The sequence below is a fragment of the Triticum urartu genome, chromosome 6A (genome assembly GCF_056163025.1).
Source record: "Triticum urartu cultivar PI428250 chromosome 6A, HENAU_Tu73, whole genome shotgun sequence".
In the NCBI taxonomy this organism is placed as follows: Eukaryota; Viridiplantae; Streptophyta; class Magnoliopsida; order Poales; family Poaceae; genus Triticum; species Triticum urartu.
This window is the reverse complement of record NC_141878.1, coordinates 77,308,577-77,335,623: the sequence shown is the minus strand read 5'-3', so window position 1 is coordinate 77,335,623 and position 27,047 is coordinate 77,308,577. Positions and strand designations below refer to the sequence as shown.

Genomic DNA, 27,047 nt, shown 5'->3' with positions numbered 1-27,047 from the left:
TTTCCCTCTCGTTGAACATAACGGGAGGGTTGTGTAGCTGGTTAGCCTGTTCGCTCATCAAACTTGAGGTCTCGGGTTCGATAACTACACAAAGTAGCTGGTTAGCCTGCTACTTTTGACCATATAAATTTGACATGCAAACTCAAGAACAGGGTCACCTAAGCAGAAAAAATATGCAATGAATAAAACACTAGAACAAAAACTAATTGGACCATTGGAGGAGTTACATACCAAGGAACAATCCCCCAAAGCAGTTTTTTGAATGGAGCTTTGAGCAAGGAGATCGAAAATGGCAGCAAAATGAGCTCGGACTCGGGTTTGAGCTGGTTGGTGATTTTTGTGGGAGGAAGGAGTGTGTGGTAGGTGGAATAAGTGGAGGGGAGCCACCATGGGCCCACGAGGCAGGATCGCGCCCTCCACCCTCGTGGCCAGGTGCTTGCTCCCCCTGCTGTGTTTTCAGTGCCAGATATTCTCAAATATTCCATAAAAAATATATTTAAATATCAGGGCATTTGGAGAACTTTTATTTTCGAATTATTTTTATTATATGGATAACTCAGAAAACAGACAGAAATTACTATTTTTGCTTTATTTAATATAAATAACAAAAAGTAAAAAAAGAGGGTACTGAGAGTTGTGTTTTCTAAATTCATCCATCTCATGCTCATCAAAAGGAATTCACTAACAAGGTTGATCGGGTCTTGTTAACAAACTCATTCCGAGTAACATGGAACCGGAGAATTTTCAAATAACACTAGGTTACCTCAACGGGGATATGCACATCCCCAACAAGAAGAATATCATATTTCTTCTTGACAGTAGGAAGAGGAAATTCTAAACCTCCAATAGTAATTGTTGAAATTTTTCCAATAGAATTGATACTGTGGACTTGAAGTTGTTTCCTCGGAAAATGTAATGTATGCTCATTACCATTAACATGAAAAGTGACATTGCCTTTGGTGCAATCAATAACAGCCCCTGTAGTATTCAAAAAGGGTCTTCCATGAATAATAGACATATTATCGTCCTCGGGGATATCAAGAATAACAAAGCCCGTTAAAATAGTAACGTTTGCAACCACAACAGGCACATACTCACAAATACCGACAGGTATAGCATTTGATTTATCAGTCATTTGCAAAGATATTTCAGTAGGTGTCAACTTATTCAAATCAAGTCTACGATATAAAGAGAGAGGCATAACACTAACACCGGCTCCAAGATCACATAAAGTAGTCTTAACATAGTTTCTTTTAATGGAGCATGGTATAGTTGGTACTCCTGGATCTCCAAGTTTCTTTGGTATTCCACCCTTAAAAGTATAATTAGCAAGCATGGTGGAAATTTCAGCTTCTGGTATCTTTCTTTTATTAGTAACAATATCTTTCATATATTTAGCATAAGGATTCATTTTAAGCATATCAGTCAAACACATACGCAAAAAAGATAGGTCTAATCATTTCAGCAAAACGCTCAAAATCCTCATCATCATTTTTCTTGGATGGTTTGGGAGGAAAAGGCATGGGTTTATGAACCCATGGTTCTCTTTCCTTACCGTGCTTCCTAGCAACAAAGTCTCTCTTATCATAACGTTGATTCTTTGATTGTGGGTTATCAAGATCAACAGCGGGTTCAATCTCTACATCATTATTGTTGCTAGGTTGAGCATCGACATGAACATCATCATTAACATTATCACTAGGTTCATGTGTCATTACCAGATTGTGTTTCAACATCAGAAATAGAAATATCATTAGGATTCTCAGGTGTGTCATCAACAGGTTCACTAGAAGCATGCAAAGTCCTGCCATTTTTATTTTTCTTCCTTTTAGAAGGACTAGGTGCATCAATATTAGTTCTCCGAGAATCTTGCTCAATTCTCTTAGGATGGCCCTCGGGATACAAAGGTTCTTGAGTCATTTTACCACCTCTAGTCATAACTCTAAAAACATTATCATTTTTCTTACTCTTTAATTCATTGAGCAAATCATTCTGAGCTTTAAGTACTTGTTCTACTTGAGTGGTAACCATAAAAGCATGTTTACTAATAAGTTTTAGTTCACCTTTAACATTAGCCATATAATCACTCAAGTGTCCAATCATATAAGCATTATGTTTCAATTGTCTACCAACATAAGCATTTAAATCTTCTTGCTTAACCATAAAGTTATCAAACTCATCTAAGCATTAGCTAGCAAACTTAGTAGGAGGGATTTCAGCTTTATCATATCTATAGAGAGAATTTACCTTTACTACATGTGCCGGGTTATCAAGACCATGTACTTCTTCAACATGCGGTAAATTAAGACCATGTATTTCTTCAATAGGAAGTAAATTCTTAACATCTTCAGCTTTAATGCCTTTTCTTTCATAGATTTCTTTGCCTCTTGCATATCTTTAGGAATGAGAAATAGAATACCCCTTTTCTTCGGAGTTGGCTCAGGAGTTGGTTCAGGAATTGGATCAGGAAGTGTCCAATTATTTTCATTAGTCAACTTATTATTCAATAGAATTTCAGCTTCATCTGGTGTTGTTTCCCTGAAAACACAACCAACACAACTATCCAGGTGGTCTCTGGAAGCATCGGTTAGTACATTATAAAAGATATCAAGTATTTCATTTTTCTTAAGAGGATGATCAAGCAAAGCATTAAGTAATTGGAGAAGCCTCCCGCAAGCTTGTGGGAGACTCTCTTCTTCAATTTGCACAAAATTATATATTTCCCTTAAAGCAGCTTGTTTCTTATGAGCGGGGAAATATTTAGCAGAGAAGTAATAAATCATATCCTGGGGACTACGCACACAACCAGGATCAAGAGAATTAAACCATGTCTTAGCATCACCCTTTAATGAGAATGGAAATAATTTAAGGATATAATAATAGCAAGTTTTCTCATCGTTAGTGAACAGGGTGGCTATATCATTTAATTTAGTAAGATGTGCCACAATAGTTTCAGATTCATAGCCATAGAAAGGATCAGATTCAACTAAAGTAACTATCTCAGGGTCGACAGAGAAATCATAATACTTATCTGTAACAAAGATAGGTGAAGAAGCATAAGAAGGATCATATTTCATTCTAGCATTCGGAGTTTTTTGTTTCAGCTTAGCTAAAATCTTCTTAAGATCACACCTATCATTACAAGCAAGAAAGTCTCTAGCAGTTTCTTCATCCATAACATAACCTTCAAGAACAACAGGCAATTCAAATCGAGGGGGAGAATCTTCATCATCACTTTCATCAATATTATCAGTTTCAATAATTTCATTCTCTCTAGCCCTAGCAAGTTGTTCATCAAGAAATGCACCAAGTGGCACAGTAGTATCAAGCATAGAAGTAGTTTCATCATAAGTATCATGCATAGCAGAAGTGGCATCATCAATAACATGCGACATATCAGAATTAATAGCAGAAGCAGGTTTAGGTGTTGCAAGCTTACTCAAAACAGAAGGTGAATCGAGTGCAGAGCTAGATGGCAGCTCCTTACCTCCCCTCGTAGTTGAGGGATAAATCTTGGTTCTTGGATCTTTCAAGTTCTTCATAATGATACGCAGATATAAATCCCAAGTGACTCAAAGAATAGAGCTATGCTCCCTGGCAACGGCGCCAGAAAATAGTCTTGATAACCCACAAGTATAGGGGATCGCAACAGTTTTCGAGGGTAGAGTATTCAACCCAAATTTGTTGATTCGACACAAGGGGAGCCAAAGAATATTCTAAAGTATTAGCAGCTGAGTTGTCAATTCAACCACACCTGGAAACTTAGTATCTACAGCAAAGTGTTTAGTAGCAAAGTAATATGATAGTAGTGGTAACGATGGTAAAAGGTAATGGTATCAAAAGTAATATTTTTGGTGTTTTGTAGTGATGATAACAATAGCAACGGAAAAGTAAATAAGCGAAGAACAATATATGGAAAGCTCGTAGGCAATGGATCGGTGATAGAGAATTATGCCGGATGTGATCGATCATGTAACAGTCATAACCTAGGGTGACACAGAACTAGCTCCAATTCATCAATGTAAGGTAGGCATGTATTCCAAATATAGTCATACGTGCTTATACAAAAGAACTTGCATGACATCTTTTGTCCTACCCTCCCGTGGCAGCGGGGTCCTAGCGGAAACTAAGGGATATTAAGGCCTCCTTTTAATAGAGTACCAGAATAAAGCATTAACACATAGTGAATACATGAACTCCTCAAACTATGGTCATCACCGGGAGTGGTCCCGATTATTGTCACTTCGGGGTTGCCGGATCATAACACATAGTAGGTGACTATAGACTTGCAAGATAGGATCAAGAACTCTCATATATTGATGAAAACATAATAGGTTCAGATCTGAAATCATGGCACTCGGGCCCTAGTGACAAGCATTAAGCATAGCAAAGTCATAGCAACATTAATCTCAGAACATAGTAGATACTAGGGATCAAACCCTTACAAAACTAACTCGATTACATGATAAATCTCATCCAACCCATCACCGTCCAGCAAGCCTACGATGGAATTACTCACGCACAGCTATGAGCATCATGAAATTGGTGATGTAGGATGGTTGATGATGACGATGGCGACGAATTCCCCTCTCCGGAGCCCCGAACGGACTCCAGATCAGCCCTCGGGAGAGAGTTTAGGGCTTGGCGGCGGCTCCGTATCGTAAAACGTGATGAATCCTTCTCCCTGGTTTTTTCACCCCGAAAGTGAATATATGGAGTCAGGGTTGAGGGCGGTGGAGCGTCAGGGGGGCCACGAGGCAGGGGGCGTGCCAAGGGGGTAGGGCCCCCCCCACACATACCCTCGTGGACAGGTGGAGCCCCCCTGACGTGGATCTTCCTTCCAGTATTTTTTATATATTCCAAAATAATTCTCCGTTGATTTTCAGGTCATTCCGAGAAATTTTATTTCTACACAAAAATAACACCATGGCAATTCTGCTGAAAACAGCGTCAGTCCGGGTTAGTGCCATTCAAATCATGGAAGTTAAAGTCCAAAACAAGGGCAAAAGTGTTTGGAAAAGTGGATGCGACGGAGACGTATCATTTACTGGTTTTTATTTCACGTGTATTTCATATATTGCACCGGTATATATCTGACAAAGATGATTGCAAATATTTACATGCATGCTAGGGGTGTTAAAATGGTTCTTCTATCTTGTAGCTATAAAAAATATGTAAAGTGTAATTCCCGCGATAATAGATTCTTACGTCTTTGTCCAATTCTTATTGCCATGCAGCTCATAGTTCCGTTCATGTCTCAGCTGTCAAAGGTTTTTAAATGAAGTATCAGAATTGTTGGTTCTCTTCTTGCTAAAGATATTTCAAGTGAGAAGAATGCTCGCTAGCTTAGCCGTAAAGTATTGGACCGAAACTATTTTTCGCGAATACGCAAAAGGCTTGCTTATCATTGCATTGATAGGTAGAAGTAGTGATATGTAGAAGAAGTAGCATATAGCAATTACAGAAACCACCTCTGACAAGCACGAACACGCAGTGCGGCATGAGTAAGAAGGTGGGGCTTACAAATAGAATAATGGGGTGTACGCGCCCCCAAGGCGGAAAAAACTATGTCTCCGGCAAAATGGTGCAAATTCCTTTGGCGCCCGCCCGGGCCCAGGCTCTAGCCTCGTCCTTGATCATCGACGAGAGGTGTGGGACAGATGCCCTGTCCCCGTCGAAGACGCAGACGTTGTGTTGCTTCCAGATCCACCAAGCAATGGGCAGGACAACTGAAGTGATCTACAAGAAATATGTCAACTTGTGACATTGACTATTGGTCACTGAATGGTCATTATTTTCCATTTGTAACCTTTCTGTGACCAAAAACAGATGGTCAAAAGCTGGCGGTCGTAAACTGAAATTAACGACCTTCTGTGTGAGAAGGTCGTAGACGTTTACGACCAAAATATGCCTACTATTTTTTTTTTGGTCACTAGCAGCCTCCCCAGGCCACGTAGGCATCCGACATGGCAATCTGATGTGGCACAAAAATCAGCCCGATCCAATTCGGTATTTATATGGGCCAAGCCCATTAATTTGGCCTTTTTAATATTTATTTTTCCTAGCTACATGGGCTGGCCCAGCAATTCAACCTTTTTGCGATCCATTTCAAATTTGGGCCTCACCATTTTTACAGTGCATTTAATTTTGGGGCCTTGGCCTTTTTGCAATCCGATTTTTGGGCCTTGGCCTCTTTGTGATCCATTCTTTTTGGGCTGTAGCCATTTCCACCAGTTTTTCATTTGGTCCAATAGACATTTCGGCCAGTTTTTAATTTGGGCCACGCCTCTTTGTTTCAAATACAATTTACAGCAGAGACATAGAATCAACCCAAATTCAATACAAATATATTCTCTTTTTGACCACTTTCAGTCCAAGAATACATTTCAAGTAAACATAGAATAATATTCCAACGATTTGTACATATATCCTAGCATTTGAACAATAAGTTCAGCAAGCAAATATACACCAAATTCCCAGCAAGATCAACAATACATCCAAATTCCCTAAAAATACGGCATTACAACAAACATATAAAGCAAGTCGTTGACTTGGACTTCCAGCTTCTTCAAAAAAATCAGCACATAACTCTCCTGTAGATGAGAAGAAAAGCCACATGTTCAGTCTTGATATGGGTAATATATGCTAAAAATAAATCCAAGAACCGTGCAAGAGCCCTAGGTTTTACTATCATTTGGACATCCAGATTGGCGATCCTTCCTTACCTAATGTGTGCAAGTCCAAATAAATTAATAAACAATCCATTTGATAGAGCAAATGATACGCCCCCTTTTATCTAAAACTGTAATGTATGCTAGTGACAGAACAAGGGATAAGACTGTTATGATATCCCAGATTGCTAGCAACAGTGCTTACATGCATCTTCATATTTCAAAAGGTAACATGCATCACATCAAAAAATTGTAAGCATTGAACCTGCATCATATCTACAGTAATATCACCAATCAGGTTGCGTGTGTATGCTAGAAATCAAGAATCAAAAGGACTTCAGCTTGTTTCGAATATCTTGCCTTTGTTGCTCCCAGTTCAGTAAAGAAATAGTCGAGCGGTGAGCGCTTCGCCTCATGGACTTGGCAGTGCACAATAGATTTCAGAATGGAGCATAAATAGAATACCTGAAAAAGAACAATAAAGAGCTATACAGTTAAGTAAGCATCCTTGGTTGTTCAAATAAGTGGAGAGAACAATAAAAAGCTATAGTCTAGAATTTCTGTTAAGAAACAGTAACTTGATGTAAAGTCGCTTGAAAATAGAAAACACCTTACAAGCTTGTAAAGCTTACCATGATTTCAAAAGCATGGGTTATATAATCTTTTATGCCATCCTCCCAAAATTTGGCTAGATGATTCTGCAACTGTAGTTGTACCCAGCTGCTCAAAATATAAACATATAGATGAGTGCTTCACACATGTCACCAGAGGTAAATAGCAATACACATTGTCGGGTGGTAGGTGCGACATATGCCAACGGGTGGCTTATCATTGCGAGAGCCAGTAAGACGTCGCCGGTGCCTGGAAGCGGGATGAGGCGAAGACATGCACGCCGGCGTATCTTACCCAGCTTCGGGGCTCTCCGTGGAGATAACACCCCGACTGCTGCTCTGCGGGGTCTCCGCATGATCACTAGATGAATGAGTGGCTACAAGATGCTCCTTGAGCTGTTTGGCGAGAGGAGGAAGAAGGGCACGGCTGTAACGCCCCAGTTATAACTTTCCCAATTTGTACTCCAACTCTTGCCGTTTCCGGCATTAAGTTATATTTATTTCTCGGGTTCGGGTCTTTGTCTTCGTGTGTTGTTTTCGTTTTCATGCATCTCATATCATGTCATCATGTGCATTGCATTTGCATACGTGTTCATCTCATGCATTCGAGCATTTTCCCCGTTGTCCGTTTTGCATTCCGGCGCTTCGTTCTCCTCCGGTGGCCATTTCTAGCTTTCCTTCGTGTGTGGGGATTAAACATTTCCGGATTGGACCGAGACTTGTTATGCGGCCTTGGTTTACTACCGGTAGACCGCCTGTCAAGTTTCGTATCATTGGGACTTCGTTTGATAATCCAACGGTTAACCGAGGGACCGAAAAGGCCTCGTGTGTGTTGCAGCCCAACACCCCTCCAATTTGGCCCAAGAACCACCAAACTCTGCTCTATGCCCTAAAGCGTTCGATCACGATCGCGTGGCCGAAAACCGCACCTCATTTGGACTCTCCTAGCTCTACTTATGCCTATATATACCCCCTCCATTTTGGGATCTCGTCTTCCCCGTCCAAACCCTACCCTAAAAAAAACAGAAACCTCCGCCGACGGACGTGTTCGCCCCCGGCCGGACAGCGTCCGCCGACGCTCGCAGCCACCCACCGCCTGACACGTGGCAAGGCCACGCCGCCGCCGCCTGCGGCCCGGCTGGCCCGAAGCCGGCCCGCACCGCCGCCCGAGCGGGCCACACCCTCCGCCGCCGCTCCGCTTCTTCTTCCTCGTCGCCGGGCCGCCGCCGCCCGTCCTCGGGCATGCACCGCCGCCTGCATCGCCGGCGCCCCGCCGCTGCACCGCCCACCGCCGCCCCGCGCGTCCCGCGCCCGCGCCCCGAGAACCCCGCCGGCCGCTGCCACCACCTCCGCCGCCGGATCCGGCCGGGGCTGGCCGGATCTACCTCTCCGGCGACCTCCGGCGTCTTCCCCGACAACTCCGGCGAGCTTCCCCAGCCGACCTCGGTTCCCGTGCAAATCTGGATCTGAGATCCGTTTTGACCTAACGGTTGACTTTTCCCTCTCCTTCCAGATTTTTATGCCTACTTTGACCGCCCATAACTTTGCATCCGTAGCTCCGATTTGGGCATATAATATATCAAAATCTTCATCTCGACGAGTACATCATTTCATTCCATTGCATCATTTTCATTTGAGTTCATCTTGGTGCCCAAAATGCTGTCAGAAGGAGGCTTCGTGAGTTAATTGTCAGATCTGCTAGTTCATCTTAGACTTTTGTCATTTTTGCCATGATTATTGTGTGCATGATATGCCTGTGAGTCCTTCATATGTTTTGTTAAGGATTTTGTCTTCTTTCCATAGGTGCAACACATGCATTTTTAGGATGTGTGTGGTGACTTGTGCAAGCTTGCAAAGTGAGGCACCCGGGAATCTGTTTTCAGGGACTTAGTTGTTTTCACTAAGTCTGGGATATTTTAGTTCATGATGCCATATGTTCAGCTTGTTTCCTAGTGATCCGTGCCTCTTTTGAGGATGATCATTAAAGGAGTTTTGTTAATCATGTTATTCTCTATCCATCCATGTCTTTGTTTGCAATTATGGAGCACCCTAGCTTGAGTCAATCGAGCTCTACTTTTGCTTCGTGGTGAATCTGGGCAGATCGTCAACTCGTTTGCGGTTTTGCCGATGTTATTGTAGTTGATCCGTACATGCTATGCCATTGTTCTTGCCATGTCTAGCTTGTATTTTGTGCCTTATTTATGGATGTATGCTTGCCTTGCTGTGACTTGCACCATGGTGAGTGCATCGAGCTCGTTTACATGCCTTCGTGAGTTATATTTCAGCATGTCTCAGTTTTCACAAAGTCTGAAAACTGATTGCGTTTTAGCTATGTCCGTGTGCCCGTTAATATATTTTGTGAACCCTTTTGGCCCCAGGTCACTTTGGGTCTTTTGTTAAGCTTGTTGAGTAGCTCCATGCCATGTTCTTATTTGTCTTAATCAACTCATGTATCATGTTGTTTTTCTGCTCCGAAGAGGGCTTCGTGATCTGAAATTTCAGACAAGTGTTAATTTCACTAAGTCTGGAATCTGTTTTGCATTTGCGTTTTTGCCATGCTTGTTTGAACCTCATAATGGATGAATTAGCCGTGGCTCAGTGCTAGTATTTTGTTAAGAATCTTGTGTGCATCCCTTCCATGTATTTTTTTGTCTTGTTTGGTGGCTGTAGCATGTTCATTTTGTTGCATTTAGATGCCTACTTGCTGTAAATCGCAGACCGGTGTCATATCTTAAAACGCTTGCCATTTCCAAACCGTAACTCCGATTCCAATGATCTTTATATCGTTTTCAAGCGATTTCATCCCCTCTATCCAGTGGCACCCTTGGAATTCCATGTTGAGGCTAGGTTCATGCATTTCCTGTCATATCTTGCATTCTGCATCCCGCATCGCATCCCGCATAGCATATCTTCATTTCATCATATTGCTTGGTCTTGCACGTGGTTGATTGTATCCTTGTTGCTTGTTTGTCTTGTTGGGTAGAGCCGGGAGACGAGTTCGCTACCGAGGAGCCCATTGAGTTTGCTTGTGAGGATCCAGTCAACTCTGACAACTGTGCAGGCAAGATGATCATACCCTCGAAATCACTACTATCTTTGCTATGCTAGTTTGCTCGCTCTTGCTTTGCCAATGCTACGATGCCTACCTTTTGCTTGTCAGCCTCCTAATTGCCATGTCAAACCTCTAACCCACCACGTCCTAGCAAACCGTTGATTGGCTATGTTACCGTTTTGCTCAGCCCCTCTTATAGCGTTGCTAGTTGCAGGTGAAGTTTGGAGGCCGTTCCTTGTTGGAACATTTATTTACTTGTTGGGATATCATTATATTGCTATGTTATATTAATGCATCTATATATTTGGTAAAGGGTGGAAGGCTCGGCCTCTCGCCTAGTGTTTTGTTCCACTCTTGCCGCCCTAGTTTCCGTCATATCGGTGTTATGTTCCCGTATTTGCGTTCCTTACGCGGTTGGGTTATAATGGGAACCCCTTGATAGTTCGCCTTGATTAAAGGTTTTCCAGCAATGCCCAACATTGGTCTTACCATTTGCCACCTAGCCTTTTCCTTCCCTTGGGTTCTGCAGACTCAAGGGTCATCTTATTTTAACCCCCCCGGGCCAGTGCTCCTCTAAGTGTTGGTCCAAACTAGAGTCCTGTGCAGCGCCCCCTCGGGGAAACTCGAGGTTTGGTTTTAGTTGTATGGAGCGCTCATCTGAGTGTGCCCTGAGAAAGAGATATGTGCAGCTCCTATCGGGATTTGTCGGCACATTCGGGCGGTGTTGCTGGTCTTGTTTTAACCTGTCGAATTGTCTTGTTGTACCGGGTTACCGAGTCTGATCGGTGTGTCTCGGGTGGAGGTCTATTCCTTCGTTGACCATGAGAGCTTGTCATGGGCTAAGTTGGGACTCCCCTGCAGGGATTGAACTTTCAAAAACCGTGCCCGCGGTTATGGGCAGATGGGAATTTGTTAATGTCCGGTTGTAGATAACTTAAACCTTAATTAATTAAAATGAATCAACTGTGTGTGTTGCCGTGATGGCCTCTTCTCGGCGGAGTCCGGGAAGTGGACACGGTGTTGGAGTTATGCTTGCGCAGGTTGTTTCTCTAGATTCTCGCTTGCGCTTTGCCTCCTCTTCTCGCTCTCTTTTGCGTATAAGTTAGCCACCACATATGCTAGTCGCTTGCTGCAGCTCCACTTATATTTGCCTTATCCATTCCTATAAGCTTAAATAGTCTTGATCGCGAGGGTGCGAGATTGCTGAGTCCCCGTGGCTCACAGATACTACCACTCCAGATGCAGGTCCAGGTGATTCCGCTCCAGGTGACGAGTACGAGCTCAAGTGGGAGTTCGACGAGGACTCTCAGCGTTATTATGTTTCATTCCCCGATGATCAGTAGTGGTGCCTAGTTGTGGTTTGATTCAGGGCCTTGTCGCATGTTGGGTTCTTTTCTATTTTGGCGCCGTAGTCGGGCCATGAGTGTCTGTTTGATGGATGTTATTTATGTACTCTGATGTGACGTGGCGAGTGTAAGCCAACTATGTATCTCCCCCTTTTATCATATATTACATGGGATGTTGTAATGATTGCCTAACTTGCGACATTGTTTTCAATGCGGTTATGTCTCCAAGTCGTGCCTCGACACGTGGGAGCTATAGCCGCATCGAGGGCGTTACAACGGCTCGCTCTCTTCTCCTCCCTATGTGGTGTCTAAAACTAGCATGGATCCACCCTTTGCATGGGTGCCCCGGGGGGCTTATATAGGCTCACCCCCCGGGGGTACAATGGTAATCCGGCTGGGCGTGGGCCCCAGCCGTCTGTGTCTACGCTCGCCGGCTTCTGCGCCGGCTGGTGGGTCCCGCCGGCTGCCGGCTCCTTGGTTGACAGGCAGGCCCCACTGTCCAGGGCCTTGTCGGTGGCTGGTTACTGTTGCCTCGACCTGGTGACGAGGGCTTCGCTGAGGTGGGCGTGGCTACAGCGCCGCCGCCCGGCGGGCGATCGCTGTAGCCTCACCGCGTCTTGCCTCCTTAATGGGGCGTCTCCCTCGAGGGAGGGGGCAAGCCGGCTGCGGGGAGCCGGCCCCGTCTCGGGCCGACTTGGGGAGGCCTGGCCGCCTTCGGGCGTCTCTCTGCCTGAAGGGGCCCACCGCCCATGGGCCGCGCTGGCAGCCCGTCGTGGGTGACATCAGGGTCAACATGGCAACAGTGCCGCGCCGGACGGGTCATGGCCACCCCGTACGGCGCACCGTGCCAGGCGTGCTCCGGGATTTGGGGGCGGCAGGCTTTACTGTAGCCACGCCCCATCACATCGCCGTTATGTGGATGCAGACTTCGAGGGTACGATAGTCGGCCTGGGCCCTGGACAGAGCTGAGGTGGGCCTGGGCCCTCGCTCCGCCCCTCCTCGCCTTCCTTCTTCCCTACGCCGCCGCAGCAACCCATTGCCGCGCCGCTCCGCCGTCGGACCTCTCGGTTCCTTTGGTCCCGCCGTAGCGGGGTCGTGCGCGTCTCCGCCGTCGCATCGTCTTGCTCCTCGCCGCGTCGCTCCCATGGCGTTGTCAAGCTCGTGGGATGGCTCTAACGTCCACGAGGACCACGTCGAGTTCCTCCGCCGGACGCGGCGCCTGCCGGGCGAGAACTACGTGCGGGTTCGTCAAGCGCCGGCGAGGGAGATTTCGCCGGCATCGGAGGAGGGCGAGCGGGTGATCTTCCGCTCGCACTGCCTGCGCGGCTTCGGCCTCCCGGCGAGCGGATTCCTTCGAGCTTTCCTTGAATTCTACCACCTCCAGCCGCATCACCTCACGCCCAACGCGGTGATGCTACTGTCGGCTTTCGTCACCCTGTGCGAGGCCTTTCTTGGGGTTCTCCCCACTCTCGAGCTCTGGGGAGAATTCTTCCAGAGCAAGCTCGGCACCGTTGTCGCGGGCGTGCCCGCCCCCTGCGAAACCTTCATTTCCATGAGGCGGACGGGCGAGAACAATCCGTTCCCGCCCATCCCGCTGATCCAGTCGGTGAAGCTCTGGCAGAAGTCCTACTTTTACGTGAAGAACGTCACTCAGCAAGGCGACTACGTCAACCTGCCGGCTTACGTAGCCAGCCCGCCGGCTGGGAGGCAACCTTCGTGGAGCTACCGGGCCAGGTCGTTGTCTCAGGCCGGGAATGCAGCCGTCTCCCGGCTCCGGGTGATGATCCAGTCGGAGGGCCTGACCGGAGCCGACCTGGTGGCCGCCTTCGTGGAGCGCCGAGTACTTCCGCTCCAAGGCCGGCCTCACATGATTTGCCAGATGAGCGACCGCTTCGACTCGTGCCGGCTGAGCACCAGGGAGATGCCTCATGCAGAGGTGTCTTACATGGTGAACTACATCTCGAACTGCAAGCTCACCGAGGATTGGCGATACGGCAAGGGGCCGTATTCTCGTGCCAACCCTCCGCCTGCCGTAAGTTTTTCTTCTTTTCTTCCTTTTTGTAGCCGGCCTCATGATGGCCGACTTCTGATCAGTTGGTTTACCCTTAGCAGAACCCTCTTCTTCCGCCGACGGTCGGGGCCGCAGGGTTAGAGCGCCAGCTCCTCCCCGACCGCATGGTGGACGACGCCGATGATCCGGACCTGGGAGCGGCCGCCATGGAAGATGCCATCATGGGGAAGGCGACGAGGCAGGAGGCGCGGGGCTCGGGGCCGGCCTAGAGAATTGGGCAGACGACGACGAGGTTGAAGCCGCCCCGCCCCGCCAGCCGGCGCTTGATCATCAAGGCGCGGGCCCGTCTGCCGCGCCAGCTGCACGTGGCGGCGCGCAGAAGCGTCGGGCCGCATCGACCTTTTTCGGCAGCCAGCCGAAGAAATCCAAGGCTTCCACGGCGGCGACCAAGTGGGATGAGGTGGCCGTGAAGGCGGCCCGCTTCCGCAAGGCGGTGAAACAGTCGCAGGCGATCTCGGCGTAAGTCGTCGAACGTCTTGCATATTTTGTTGTTGTCCTCTTCGATTGAAGCTCTTCTAAACCTTTCTTTGCTCACCGGGAAGGGCACCGCTTTCCCTTGAGCGAGGTCCTGGCGGCTCCGTAGTCGGGCTGACTGGAGGGTTCTCAGGCTCCCGCCGCGTGAATCCCCGCGCCGACCTTAGGGAGGCCACGGAGCGGAACGCACGGGAGGCGCGGGAAGAGCGGGAGGCGGCGAAGCGAAGGACCGCCCAGGCGGCGAAGGAGCAGGCCGACGCGACGGCCAAGGCTCGGGCGGAGGCGGAGGCCTCGCACAACCAGCCTCCGCTGCTCGTCGTTCCCCTCCGCGCCGTGGCCCCCGACATCCCCGTGCCCCCGGCGAAGGAGGTTGACCAAGACCCGCCGGTGATGGAGAGGAGGGAGGACCACGTGGTCTTCGTGGAGGGGGCGCCGCAGACGGCGCCGACTGGAGCAGGCCAAAGCGGCCAACCAGCCGCGGCGCCAGAGCAGCCGACCGGGTGCGAGCCGGAGGCAGGGGCCGGCTTCGAGGTGCAGCCGGCATTGCGCCGGCGCGCAGGGGGAGGCACCTCCGCGCCGGAGCCGCACCGAGCTGCGGGCGCCAGCCAGACGGCGGAGGCCCTGGAGGCGGCCAGCGCCAGCACGTCCGAGTGGACTCCTGGCGGGGGAACGGGCGAGCTGAACGCGGCGGCCTAGGAGGTCCGGAACCGGCTTCAAGCCCAGGCCGCTTCGCTGCAGCGATACACCCAAGAGTTCCTCACGACGCGGGCCGTCATCCGGGTGAGCCTTCTGGCCTTGGTTGTTTTGCTCTTTTGATTTCTTCCGTGGGGGTGCATCAGCGCGCCCACTGGGTGTAGTCCCCGAGTTCCGAGTCGGCTGCTACGCAGGCGGCTTGGAACTTACTAGGTCCTGACAACTATCTTATCCTCGCCTCCTGTCTGATCTTCCAGGAGTATCATAACCTCCGCGCTGCTGCCTTCAACTCCCAGGCTCAGGAGCTGGGCCGGAAAACCAAGGACCTGACCAGCAGCCGGAGTGCGTGCTTTGTTTCGTTCATCTCCTGTGGGGGCGCGTCAGCGCACTCATTGGGTGTAGTCCCCGAGATTCGGGCCGACTGCTGAGCAGTCGGGTCGGATCTTTCTTGACGACTTCTTCCTTATTGATTTTTCCTTTGTCTTCATGCTTGCAGGAGCCAATGCCGACTTGAGGGGGCAGCTTAGCGGGGCCCAGGCCGCCCTTCGCGCCAAGGAAGCCGAGTACAACGCCTTGGTCCTGGAGCGTGACCGCCTGGCCAAGAAGTTGGCCGACCAGGAGGAGAGCCACAAGGCGGCCCTGAAGAGGGCGCAAGACAGCGAGGACGCCCTGAAGGCCGAGTTCGAGACCGAAGCGGCGGGCTGGGCTGAGGCAAAACAAGCGCTGAGCGAGGGCTTCGGTCGTATTGAGGATCTGATCGATGGTAAGCCGCCTTCCTCACTCCTTGCTTGCCCCTTGCCCCCTGATTTGTGTTCTGACTTGTGCTGCTTTTTGTTCTCTGTGCAGACTACTTTCCTGGCTACTCCGTCTTCGCCATCGAAACCATCGAGGCCCATCACGAGGCGCGCCGGCAGACGGGGGTTGATATCGCGCCGGACACGAGCCGAACGCTTGAGGAGCAACTCTTGGCGGTCCAAACCCGGCTGCAGCCGGCTCACCGCATGCTCCGCCGCCTCCAGCGCGCCGGGGCGCAGGTGTTGGCCGCCCTCTGGCCAGGCGAAACGATTCCCCGCACCCCGAGTCGGACTGCCGACTGGCTGGAGGTTGCGATTGGCCGCTTCAAGGCTTGAAAGGCATCGGCGGCCCAGCTTGGAGCTGGGCGGGCGCTGGAGTTCGTCCGAGCCTGGTATCCCGGGCTGAACCTGAACCAGCTGCGCACCTGGCGGCTAGAGGCCGACGAGGAGATGGAGGTGCGGCCGGCTATCGCTCAGCGTGCCTCGACGATCGCCGAGTGCACTAACATCAGCGTCTTCGCACCTGAAATAAATGACAACGGCGTTGCCCAGCCGGAGGAGTGGTTCGGGCTGGACCGGGCGGCGGGTGAGGACTCGGCAGAGGAGATCGCTTCCAGTGATGAAGGTGAAGACGACGAAGGGGAGGAAGGCGAAGACATCGAGCCGGCCAGTGAAGCGGCCAGCCAGCCCCAGCCTGACCGTGCCTCCAGCAACGAGGCGCGTGCTAGCGTGCCCTCTGCAGGAGGTGGTGATCATGCCAAGGTTCGCCAGCCGGCCACTCCTCCAGCCAGCGCTGCCGTCTCCACCGACCTGCCCGACTCGCCAGTCGCTCCCTTGGCTTAATCTGCCGTCCTTGCTTTTCCTGCTTGTTACTTTTTGAACAATTTTTATTAGACTTGCGCAGTTCCACCCACTGGGGGTTTATTCAAACTATGTTGAATGCTAGCCTTACGAAGGTCTTTTGTGTAAATATGATCATGTGTGTGTTTGGCTTCCATTCGCATATGCTTTTTATCATTATGTTGTTTTCTTTGCCGCCTTCCCGTTTTGGGAAGGCAAGTACTCGAGCTTTCTTAGATTGAAGCGAGGTGAATGGAAGCCGGCCGGCCGGCTACTCTGGTAGTCGGTCGGTGATGGGAGAAAAACCGGCTCTTGTTATATTAGTCCGTTAGTCCCTAGCCGTTTTCGTGTGAGCATCCTTTCCTGCCTTTAACTCTTGCCAGTCGGACAGCCGGTTTCTTCAAACTGCGACTTTTGGCAAGAGAAGGCTTGGGTGCTGGCACACTACTTGTCTGACCGTGGGTAACATTTCTAATATAACTCGAGGCAGCCAGTCCCCGGGCCGACTAGTCGAACCCAGTGCTGGACGAAAAAAGTGGATGTAATGACATGATCATAAGCATGACACTCTTCATTTATAGATAAAAGACGGCAGTCCCCGAGCTCTCCTCGGGGGGCGTATTGTCTCGTACTTAGTACAAAAGTTAGCGTGATACATACTGCATTTCAACTATAAATTCTTCGGAGGAGGTTGGCGTTCCATGGTCGTTCCGACTCCTTGCCGGAGTCGTCTCTCTTTCGTGCCTTCGGCTTCTGCGCGTCGATCAGGTAGTAGGAGTCGTTGCCTAAAGCTCTGCTGATGACGAAGGGGCCCTCCCAAGGGGCCGAGCGCTTGTGTTGGCCGGCTGTTCGCTGGATCGGCCGGAGCACAAGATCGCCCTCTTGGAAGGATCTTGGCTTGACCTTCCGGCTGTGGTAGCGGCGCAGGCCCTGCTGATAGATGGCGGACCGGCTGAGGGCTAACAGCCGGCCTTCTTCCAGCAGGTCGACGCCGTCTTCTCGTGCTTCCTTGGCCTCCGCCTCCGTGTACATGGTTACCCGAGGCGAGTCGAACTCGATGTCAGTTGGGATGACCGCCTCGGCACCATACACAAGGAAAAAAGGAGTGAAGCCGGTTGACTTATTTGGGGTAGTGCGCAGACTCCAGAGGACGGCCGGCAGCTCATCGAGCCAACAGCCGACCGAGCGTTCTAATGGTACGACCAGTCGGGGCTTGATGCCGGAAAGGATGAGGCCGTTGGCTCGCTTGACTTGGCCGTTTTACTGCGGGTGGGCAACGGACGCTAAGTCCAACCGGATGCCCCGCGTCACGCAGAAACGTGCCAATGCTCCCTTGACAAAATTCGTGCCGTTGTCGGTCATGATGCTGTGTGGCACGCCGTACCGAGTTGTTATATCTGCAATGAATGTCACGGCAGTCGGCCCATTCAGCTTCTTGATCGGCTTTGCCTCAATCCATTTGGTGAATTTGTCCACGACGACAAGCAGATGTGTCATGCCGCCGCGCGCCGTCTTGAATGGACCCACCATGTCCAGTCCCCAAAGCGAAGGGCCAAGTGAGGGGAATGGTCTTGAGTGCCGAAGCCGGCATGTGTTGCTTGGAGATGAAGAGTTGGCACCCATTGCAATGTTTAACTAACTCCTTGGCGTCATCCAAGGCAGTCGGCCAAAAGAAACCATGGCGGAAAGCTTTGGCGACGAGTGATTTTGAGGCTGCATGGTGGCCGCATTCTCCTTGGTGGATGTCTCTGAGGATTGCAATCCCCTTCTCTTGCTCGACGCATCGCTGGAGGACTCCAGTGACACTGCACTTGACGAGTTCTCTGTTGACGATTGTGTATGCTCTGGCTCGGCGTTGGACTTGTCTTGCCTCTGTTTCGTCAGCCGATAGATCTTGGTTTATTAGGAAGTTGAGCATGGACTGAGCCCATGAAGGAGCTGCGACTTTTTCTATTGCCAACACGGCTACTGCGACCAGGGCGGGCGGGCTGGGTGGTGAAATGCTGGAGTCGGCCGCCGCCTGTTGTGTTGGTGCAGTCTCCGGGCCGACTATCGCGGTCCCCGAGCCGGGTGTGGCAGTCCCCGGGTCGGGCGTAACTACGGAAGTCCCCGAGCTGTCTATTGACGTCCCCGGGCCGACTATCGAAGTCCCCGGGTCACCTGCTTGGTTCTTCGAGCCGGATCCGGCCGCGTCGAGGTCAGGCGGCACGAAGATGGAATCGGACTCTGGAGACGGCTTGATAGACAGCTTGAGGAGACGTTGCAGAGAGACACCGGTTGGTATTGTCTGCCGAGTGGAGCCTATTCGAGCCAGGGTATCAGCTGGCTCATTGTCGGCTCGCGGTACGTGGAGGAACTCACATCCTTCAAAGTACCTGCTGATCTGCTGAACGAGGAAGCGGTAGCTTGCCATATTTGCGTCCTTGGCGTCCCAGTCGCCGGATGATTGCTGGACTACCAAGTCCGAGTCGCCGTAACATAGGATCCGGCGTATGCCGAGCTCTTTGGCAAGCCGGAGCCCGTGTATGAGCGCCTCGTACTCGGCCACATTGTTGGAAGCGGCAAAGTGAATTTGCAGCATGTATCTGAGCTTGTCGTCTTTGGGAGAGGTGAGGACGACGCCGGCTCCCAAGCCGGTGCGCATCTTGGACCCGTCAAAGTGCATGCGCCAATGAGTGGAGTCGGGAGCTGGCGGTAGGTACTGGGTCTCGGCCCAGTCGACGAGGAAGTCGGCCAATGCTTGGGACTTGATGGCGGTGCGAGGCTGGTAGAAGATCGTGTAGGGGGCCAGCTCGATGGCCCATTTCGCCACCCGGCCGGATGCATCCCGACTGCCTATGATTTCGGCAAGCGGGGCGATGCATACAACCATGATGGGGTGCTCATGGAAGTAGGGCTTCAGCTTCTTCGCGGCGAAGTACACGCCATAGCACATCTTCTGCTAGTGCAGATAGTTCTGCTTCAAGGTAGACAGCACCTCGCTCAAATAGTACACCGGCCTCTGGACCGGTTGGGCTCGGCCCTCTTCTGGGCGCTGGACTACGATGACGGTGCTGACCACTCGGCTGTTTGCGGCAATGTAGAGGAGCATGGGCTCTTTCTCAGTCGGAGCCGCCAGGACAGGCGGCGTGGCCAACATCTTCTTCAGCTCGTGAAAAGCTTGGTCGGCTTGGTCGTTCCACTCGAAGTGAGTGGTCTTCTTCATGAGGCGGTAGAGGGGGAGAGCTTTCTCTCCGAGCCGGCTGATGAAGCGGTTCAGGGAGGCCAAGCACCCGGTGAACTTCTGGACGTCTCGAAGTTTGGTGGGGATCGCCATTCTCTCAATGGCCTTGATCTTTACTGGGTTGCATTCGATGCCGCGTTCAGAGACCAGGAAGCCTAGGAGCTGGCCGGCTGGCACTCCGAACACGCATTTCTCGGGGTTGACCTTGATCTGGAACCGGCGTAGGTTATCAAATGTTTCCTTGAGGTCCTCCAACAAGGTGTCGCGCTTCTCCGTCTTCACCACAATGTCGTTACATAGACATGGGCATTTCTGCCGAGCTGCTTGAGGAGGCACTTCTGCATGCAACGCTGAAATTGGCACCGGCATTTCTTAAGCCGAATGTCATAGTCAGGTAGAAGAAAGCTCCGAACGGCGTGATAAAGGCGGTCTTCAGGCGATCAGCCGGATCTAGCTTTATCTGGTGGTATCCTGAGTAAGCATCCAAGAAACTCAACAGCTCGCATCCGGCCGTGGAGTCTATCACTTGATCAATCCTTGGCAGGGTAAAGGGATCTTTGGGGCAGGCCTTGTTGAGGCTCGTGTAGTCTACGCACATGCGCCATTTGTTGTTCTTCTTTAACACGAGGACCGGGTTGGCGAGCCATTCTGGAAAGAAAACCTCCATAATGAAGCCGGCTGCCAGAAGCCGGGCTATCTCCTCTCCCCCAATCCTTCTTTTCTCCTCCGACAGTCGGCGAAGGGGTTGTTTGACTGGTTTTGCGTCTTCTCGGACGTGTAGCTTGTGCTCGGCGAATTCCTTCGGAACACCCGGCATGTCCTTGAGGGACCATGCAAAGATGTCCCGATTCTCACGGAGGAAATCGGCGAGCTCGCCTTCCTATTTACTGTTTAGGTTTGCCCTGATGACGGCAAACCTCTCTGGGTGCTCGGGGTCAAGAGGTATCTTCTTCGTCTCCTTGGCCGGCTGGAAAGATCCTTGGGCATCATACTCCTTGGGATCGGGGGACAAGGCCGACTGTTTGCCGGCCATGGCCACGACTTGGTCCAACATCTTCTTTTCTTCGGCAATCACAAGGGACTCGACCAGCCGGCTGCTGGCTGCTGCGCACTCGGAGGACTTCTTGTAATCGCCGGCTATGGTGATGACGCCCTTGGTGCTCGGCATCTTCATCTTGAGCTAAGCATAGTGGGGAACTGCCATGAACCTGGCCAAGGCAGGGCGGCCAAGCAATGCATGGTAGGGGCTCTCCAAGTCCACCACTTCAAACAAGATCGCTTCCTGGCGAAAATGATCCTTATCCCCAAAGAGTACATCAATCTTGATCTTGCCAATGGGAGCGCAGAATAGGCCAGGTACAATGCCATGGAATACAGTCCAAGTAGGCATGAGTTGCCTCGTCTTGACGTTCAGCTTCTCCAGGGTGTCACAGTACAGGATGTTGATGCTGCTCCCGCCGTCTATCAGCACACGGGAGAAACGGGCGGCACGTCTGTCCGTTGCAAGGGTGGCATCCAAAACCAACGCATAAGAGCCGGGAGATGGCATCACCTCTGGGTTGTCGGCCCGACTCCAGCTGATAGGTTGTTCTGACCAGTGCATGTGCTCGGCGGGGTTGGCCGCGACCATGCTGACTTCCTGGTGCTCTCGGCGTCTGCAGCGCCGGTCTTCGGGTTGGCTCGTAAAGATGTTATAAGCGGCATGCTCGTCGGGGAACTCATCGTGCACGGCTCCGACTGCAGGCCGAGCGGTCGGTGGCTGCGGAGCCGGAGGCGGCGGACCGACAGGCGGAGGCGGCGCGAGCCCTTCGCCTTTGGAGATTCGGTTGAGCCAGTGGCACTTCCGGGTTGTGTGGTTGGACGGCTTCGCGCCGCTGTGGAACTTGCACGAGGCGTCGAGAGTTTGCTCGTAGGAAAAGGCCGGCTGCCAAGCCGGCTTGCCGCCCCTCTGCTTCTTCGGTGCGGGCCGGCCTTCGGGCTACTCGTCTTCGACTGTGGACACCTGCCGACTGGTGGAGGGCGGCACGGGGCCCTTGCGCTTGTGGTCGTTCTGGTGTGGGCGTCGGCCGGAGTCCCCAGCCGGCGTCTTGGGCACCGGGTTGAGTACCTTCCCGGACGCGTCTACCCGGAGTTCGGTCTTCATTGAGGAGTCGGCGGTGGCGTACTTGTCCGCTATGACCAGAAACTCGTCGAGGGTAGTCGGCTCGTCGCAGAGGAGCTTGTGCTTGAGGAGGGTGCCTTCTCGGCACCCGGCAGTGAAGTATTCTATGGCTTGCACCTCGTGCACCCCTTCGCAAGAGTTGCGGAGTTCGGCCCAACGCGTGAGGTAGTCGCGAGTGGACTCAGCGGGGCCTTGTACACACAAGGAGAGCTGTCTGGGCTTGGGAGCCCGCTTGTAGGTGCTGGTGAAGTTGCGGACGAAGGCTTCTGTGAAGTCTAGCCAGCTGTTGATGCTGTATGGCTTGAGGCTGTTGAGCCAGGTCCACGTCGTGCCTTGCAGCATGAGGGGCACGTACTTCACGACAACGCACCTGTTGCCGTTTGCTATGCTAACCGCCATGGAGTAGTCGATCCACCAATCTTCCAGCTTCACGGAGCCGTTGTACTTGGGCGTGTCTCTTGGGAGCGAGAACCCTTTGGGGAAAAGCTCGTCGCGGATGCGGGGGCCGAAGCAAGGCGGGCCGACATCATCTTCTTCTTCTAGCGCCAGGGATCGCGCTAGGCGGTCGATCCGATGGCGGGCGTCATTCTCGCCGACTCCTTCGCGGAGACCTAGTCGGCCGCTGAGAGTCGAATGCGTGACAGGCGGCGGGGTGGGATATCTCTCCCCGCGAGGCGGGGGCGGAGGCGGGTTGCCCCGCTGCTCCACGCCCCGGGGACGGCCTTCTGCGTCTCGCTCGATGGAGATTCGGGTTCGGGTTCGGCTTCGGCTGGCAGCCGACTCTTTCTCGTGCCGCGCGCGGGTTTTACCCGTAGTCGGCGTCCGACACGTCGCGCCATGATCTCGGCGTGGGGGAGGGCTTTCCGCACAAGCGTCGGCTTCGTGCCGCTGCGCGGCTGCATCGATTAGCTGCTGGATGCGTCTGGTCATGTGGGGGAGTTCTTCGGCCCCCAGTCCGTCTAACTCGTCTACGGCCGCCTGGGCGGCGCGTAGATTCTCGAGTGGAGTGGCGTAGACTGGGCGGTCGACTCCTAGCGTGTCGGTGAGGGCAGCGCCATGCTGTCTGACAACGTCGGCCCGGCTTGGCCCGCCTGGGGGCGGCGTGCCAAAGGCGGCGCGGTCGGCTTCGCGTCGATGGGCCTAAGTGAGGCGTCTTATGGAAGCCAACTTCCGGCCCTCCGCGAGGAGGGCGAGGCGGCGAGCTTCCAGTGCTTCGGCGTCGGCATCGGCCGGGAAGGGGATGGACAAGTCATGGGCCGCCGCATGCGGGGCGTCGTGGGTGTTTTCGCCAAAAGCGCCGCCGTGGCCGATGACCATCACCTCGGTGGTGTCAGCGTCGCAGCCATCGACCCGGGAAAGCAGGTCGTTGAAGATCGCGACGTTGGTGGGGAAAGTGTCGAGCGAGGCCGTGTCGGAGTCGACAGGCATCGGATCGGTGGAGCCAACAGACTCCAAGTCCACAGCAGGCTCGCCGGAGACGTGGAGCTGGCCGAGGAGGTTGACGAGGTGGTCAATGCCCGCATCAGAGGCGAGCTTGTCAAAGATGAGGGTCTTGTCAAGGAGATCGGCGAGGCCGCTCGCTGCGCAGACGTTGGTGACGCCTTGCAGCGCGTCGCGGCAAGCGCCATCGGGCGTGCCGGGCTGGCTACGCTTGCTGGGGAGGAAGAGGATTCCCGTCCAGAACAGGTCTCCGGACGACGGTGCACCTGGCCCCACGGTGGGCGCCAAATGTCGGGTGGTAGGTGCGACATATGCCAACAGGTGGCTTATCATTGCGGGAGCCAGTAAGACGTCGCCGGTGCCTGGAAGCGGGATGAGGCAAAGACATGCACGTCGGCGAATCTTACCCAGCTTCGGGGCTCTCCGTGGAGATAACACCCCTACTGCTGCTCTGCGGGGTCTCCGCATGATCACTAGATGAATGAGTGGCTACAAGATGCTCCTTGAGCTGTTTGGCGAGAGGAGGAAGAAGGGCACGGCTCGCTTTCTTCTCCTCCCTATGTGGTGTCTAAAACTAGCATGGATCCACCTTTTGCATGGGTGCCCCGGGGGGCTTATATAGGCTCACCCCCCGGGGTACAATGGTAATCCGGCTGGGCCTGGGCCCCAGCCGTCTGTGTCTACGCTCGCCGGCTTCTGCGCCAGCTGCTGGGGCCCGCCGGCTGCCGGCTCCTTGGTCGACAAGCAGGCCCCACTGTCCAGGGCCTTGTCAGTGGCTGGTTACTGTTGCCTCGACTTGGTGACGAGGGCTTCGCTGAAGTGGGCGTGGCTACAGCGCCGCCGCCCGGCGGGCGATCGCTGTAGCCTCACCGCGTCTTGCCTCCTTAATGAGGCGTCTCCCTCAAGGGAGGGGGCAAGCCGGCTGCGGGGAGCCGGCCCCGTCTCGGGCCGACTGGGGAGGCCTGGCCGCCTTCGGCGTCTCTCTGCCTGAAGGGGCCCACCGCCCGTGGGCCGCGCTGGCAGCCCGTCATGGGTGACATCAGGGTCAACATGGCAACAGTGCCGCGCCGGACGGGTCATGGCCACCCCGTACGACGCACTATGCCAGGCGTACTCCGGGATTCGGGGGCGGCAGGCTTTACTGTAGCCACGCCCCGTCACATCGCCGTTATGTGGATGCAGACTTCGAGGGTACGATGTTGACCGCTTGGCGGGAGCCGGCTTCTTGAAGTCGGCCTTCTCGTGGCCGGCTTCTCAGAGCCGGCCCTCCTACGGTTTTCTTCATGAGGGCTAAAGTAGGGCCGCCTTCCGATAGTCGGCCTAGGAGACAGCCGGCAAGAGGAAGACGGCCCCACATCTTGAATTCTTGAGGGCCGGATCGGCTCGTAATTTTTTCAAAAGGGCCAGGGGGAGCCGGCTAGGCTATCCGTGGCTAGGCTACACACATATTCTACAACAAGATGAACCAACAGAAATATATCTTGTAGCCTACAACAATCAAGTTAGAAATCACATCCATTTTCTAATTAACCAGCACCTAAATATATACATGCACTACTTCAGGAAATTTATGACTAGGAGATGTATTAATAGCAGATTACGAACTAATGTACTTGTACTTGATCTAGTTGAATAACTGCAGATTAAGTTCCAGGTACAACCAGCTCCAACGTATGCTACTAGCTATTGACAGAAAAACATAGAGAGAGAGGGGGGGAGGAGATCTAGCGACAGTATGACTATAGCAGGCGACCCCGAGGGAAGATCTGGCGCCCCGTGGATTAGCCATGAATAATCCTGAATTAGCCATGAATAATCCTGAATTTAAAGTGATCCAGGTATCATAGTGCATATGCATCATTTCATGTCTGGTATTCTCACATTGAAAAGACAAGTAGAAAATGTGGCTCAAGATACAAATCAAAAGGTTGTCAAAAATGACGAGAAAGACCAGGCATCCAACAAACAAACCAACTGAACCTATAGCTCATGATGAGCTATCATGAGCTAACTTAAATAAAGACACATAAATCCATAGAAAAGTTCAGCATTATGATTCAGGAAAAGTATGGAAGACAGCAATCAATATAATTTTGCCTTCTCATTTGATTGAAGTTTCATCTTCTGAAATTGTATCCACCCACATTAGTACAGTGTCTATAAGCTAGGATTTTGACATTTTTTTCATCCATGATTGAGATGCACCATAAGCCAGATGAACTTTTAGATCTAGACATGGCAGCTGAACCATATGTGCAGAAATCAATGGCAAGAAAAGATACTCATTATGATTCAGGACAAAGATGTGAACTGCAGTTCCGTGTATACATCATGTGAATATCCACTGATTCCAACCAACAGGCTAGTGGATCTGAGGGGAGGAGGGAGCGAGCATTCGGACATAACCTGGAGGGCAGTGGAGTCGTGGGCGAGCTTGGAGCCTTTGTAGATGAAGTAGCCTACGACGACAGCCGCGGATGCCGCCCTAGTAGACATGACTCGACGTTCCCGAGCGTATTCTTACAGCCACTGCACCACCCGAGCCCTGAACCATCAGTAAGACACAAAAAACATCATATCTGAGCCGTCTGTGCTATGGACAAGCACAAGAAGAAGATGGAGGAGTGGAGGAATTTAAACAGAGCAAACGATGGGAGCTCACCCTAGCCCTCTCCCTCAGCTTGGCAAAGGGAAAGAAAGTTAAGACCAGGTGGTGCAGCGGGCGTTCTATCGAGCACCTGGGGCGCGCTCTGGTTGGCGTAGGACACCCGAACCGGCGCTACGCTCTCCCGGACCGGTGGCTGCAGGGTGCGGAGCCGTTGTACTCGAAGATCTGCGCGGGGGCGAGGAGAGCGAGCCGACAGGCGGGCTGGGAAATCAATATCTTCCCCACCATGTTTGCATCAGTGGTTGTGGAGAGGAAGAACACCAGAGGTAGGTAGAAGAAGAAGAAGAAGGTGAGGGGTCTCACCTGCTGCTGCACCTCTTGCAGGCTCGCCATGGCCATGGCCATGGGAGGAAGAGATGGGCCGCCTAGGCGGCGTCGAGGAGGTTGGACGCGACAGACCTCCACGGCGACCGGAGAGGAGAAGAGGCGGGGCTCCAGCCGGCGGCTGCCTCGACGACGGTGGCTCCTCCGCACTCACCGAAGAGGAGACAGCAGCGGCATCAGGGGCGAGGAAGAAGGCCGGCGTGGGAGAAGCCATCTCTGTAGCCGGATTGGGGATCGAAGAGAGGAAGGCCGCGTGCTGGATCTTGCCGGAGGGGAGGGGAGGGAGGGAGGAGCAGAGCGTGGGTATCTTGGAGCACGCTGGATCTTGGAGAGAGATGGGAGGGGTGGGTGGCGGCGAGGGGAGGGGAGGTGAGAGGGATCGCTAGGGTCCGCTAGGGTGTGCGGGGGACGAGGGAGGAGTGCGGGCTGTGGCCTGTGGGTTGTTGGGATGAGGTGAGAAGGTGAGGGGGAGCGCTGTCGTTGGACCCAGGTGGATCGGACGGTGGTCGATCCATGATCCACGGGTCATGCTTCTGAACCAATCAAAACAGAGTATATGTGTGTGACGTTCATGACCATACAAGTAGGTCATAATTGGCTAAAAATAAAGTGCAGATCTTTTTGTCTAAGAGAACCGACTCTTTTGGCGCCATCTTTCGGCGGGTCCCCTCCGCCGGTG

The 27,047-nt window shown here is 52.3% G+C and overlaps 1 protein-coding gene across 8 annotated transcripts; it reads right to left on the bottom strand.

The window, feature by feature from the left end:
* Nucleotides 1-6,245: 6,245 nt before the first annotated feature.
* Nucleotides 6,246-26,805, bottom strand: LOC125515490 (uncharacterized). 8 transcript variants are annotated; one of them, XR_015607361.1, is made up of 6 exons: nt 26,348-26,795; nt 26,039-26,260; nt 25,783-25,921; nt 7,304-7,391; nt 7,032-7,136; nt 6,252-6,593 (listed from the first exon to the last, which is right to left on the bottom strand). XR_015607361.1 is itself a non-coding variant. In XM_087526679.1 (3 exons), the coding sequence occupies exon 3, from the start codon at nt 22,864-22,866 to the stop codon at nt 21,754-21,756; it is 1,113 nt and encodes a 370-aa protein (XP_087382805.1). In that variant the 5' UTR covers nt 22,867-25,921; nt 26,039-26,245; nt 26,348-26,805; the 3' UTR covers nt 21,148-21,753. The 8 variants fall into 8 exon arrangements, 4 of the variants coding, with proteins under 4 accessions (XP_087382805.1, XP_087382806.1, XP_087382804.1 ...); XR_015607362.1 differs by lacking the exon at nt 7,304-7,391 and having other exon boundaries at nt 6,246-6,593; XR_015607360.1 differs by lacking the exon at nt 6,252-6,593 and having other exon boundaries at nt 6,600-7,136; nt 26,348-26,794.
* Nucleotides 26,806-27,047: the final 242 nt, after the last annotated feature.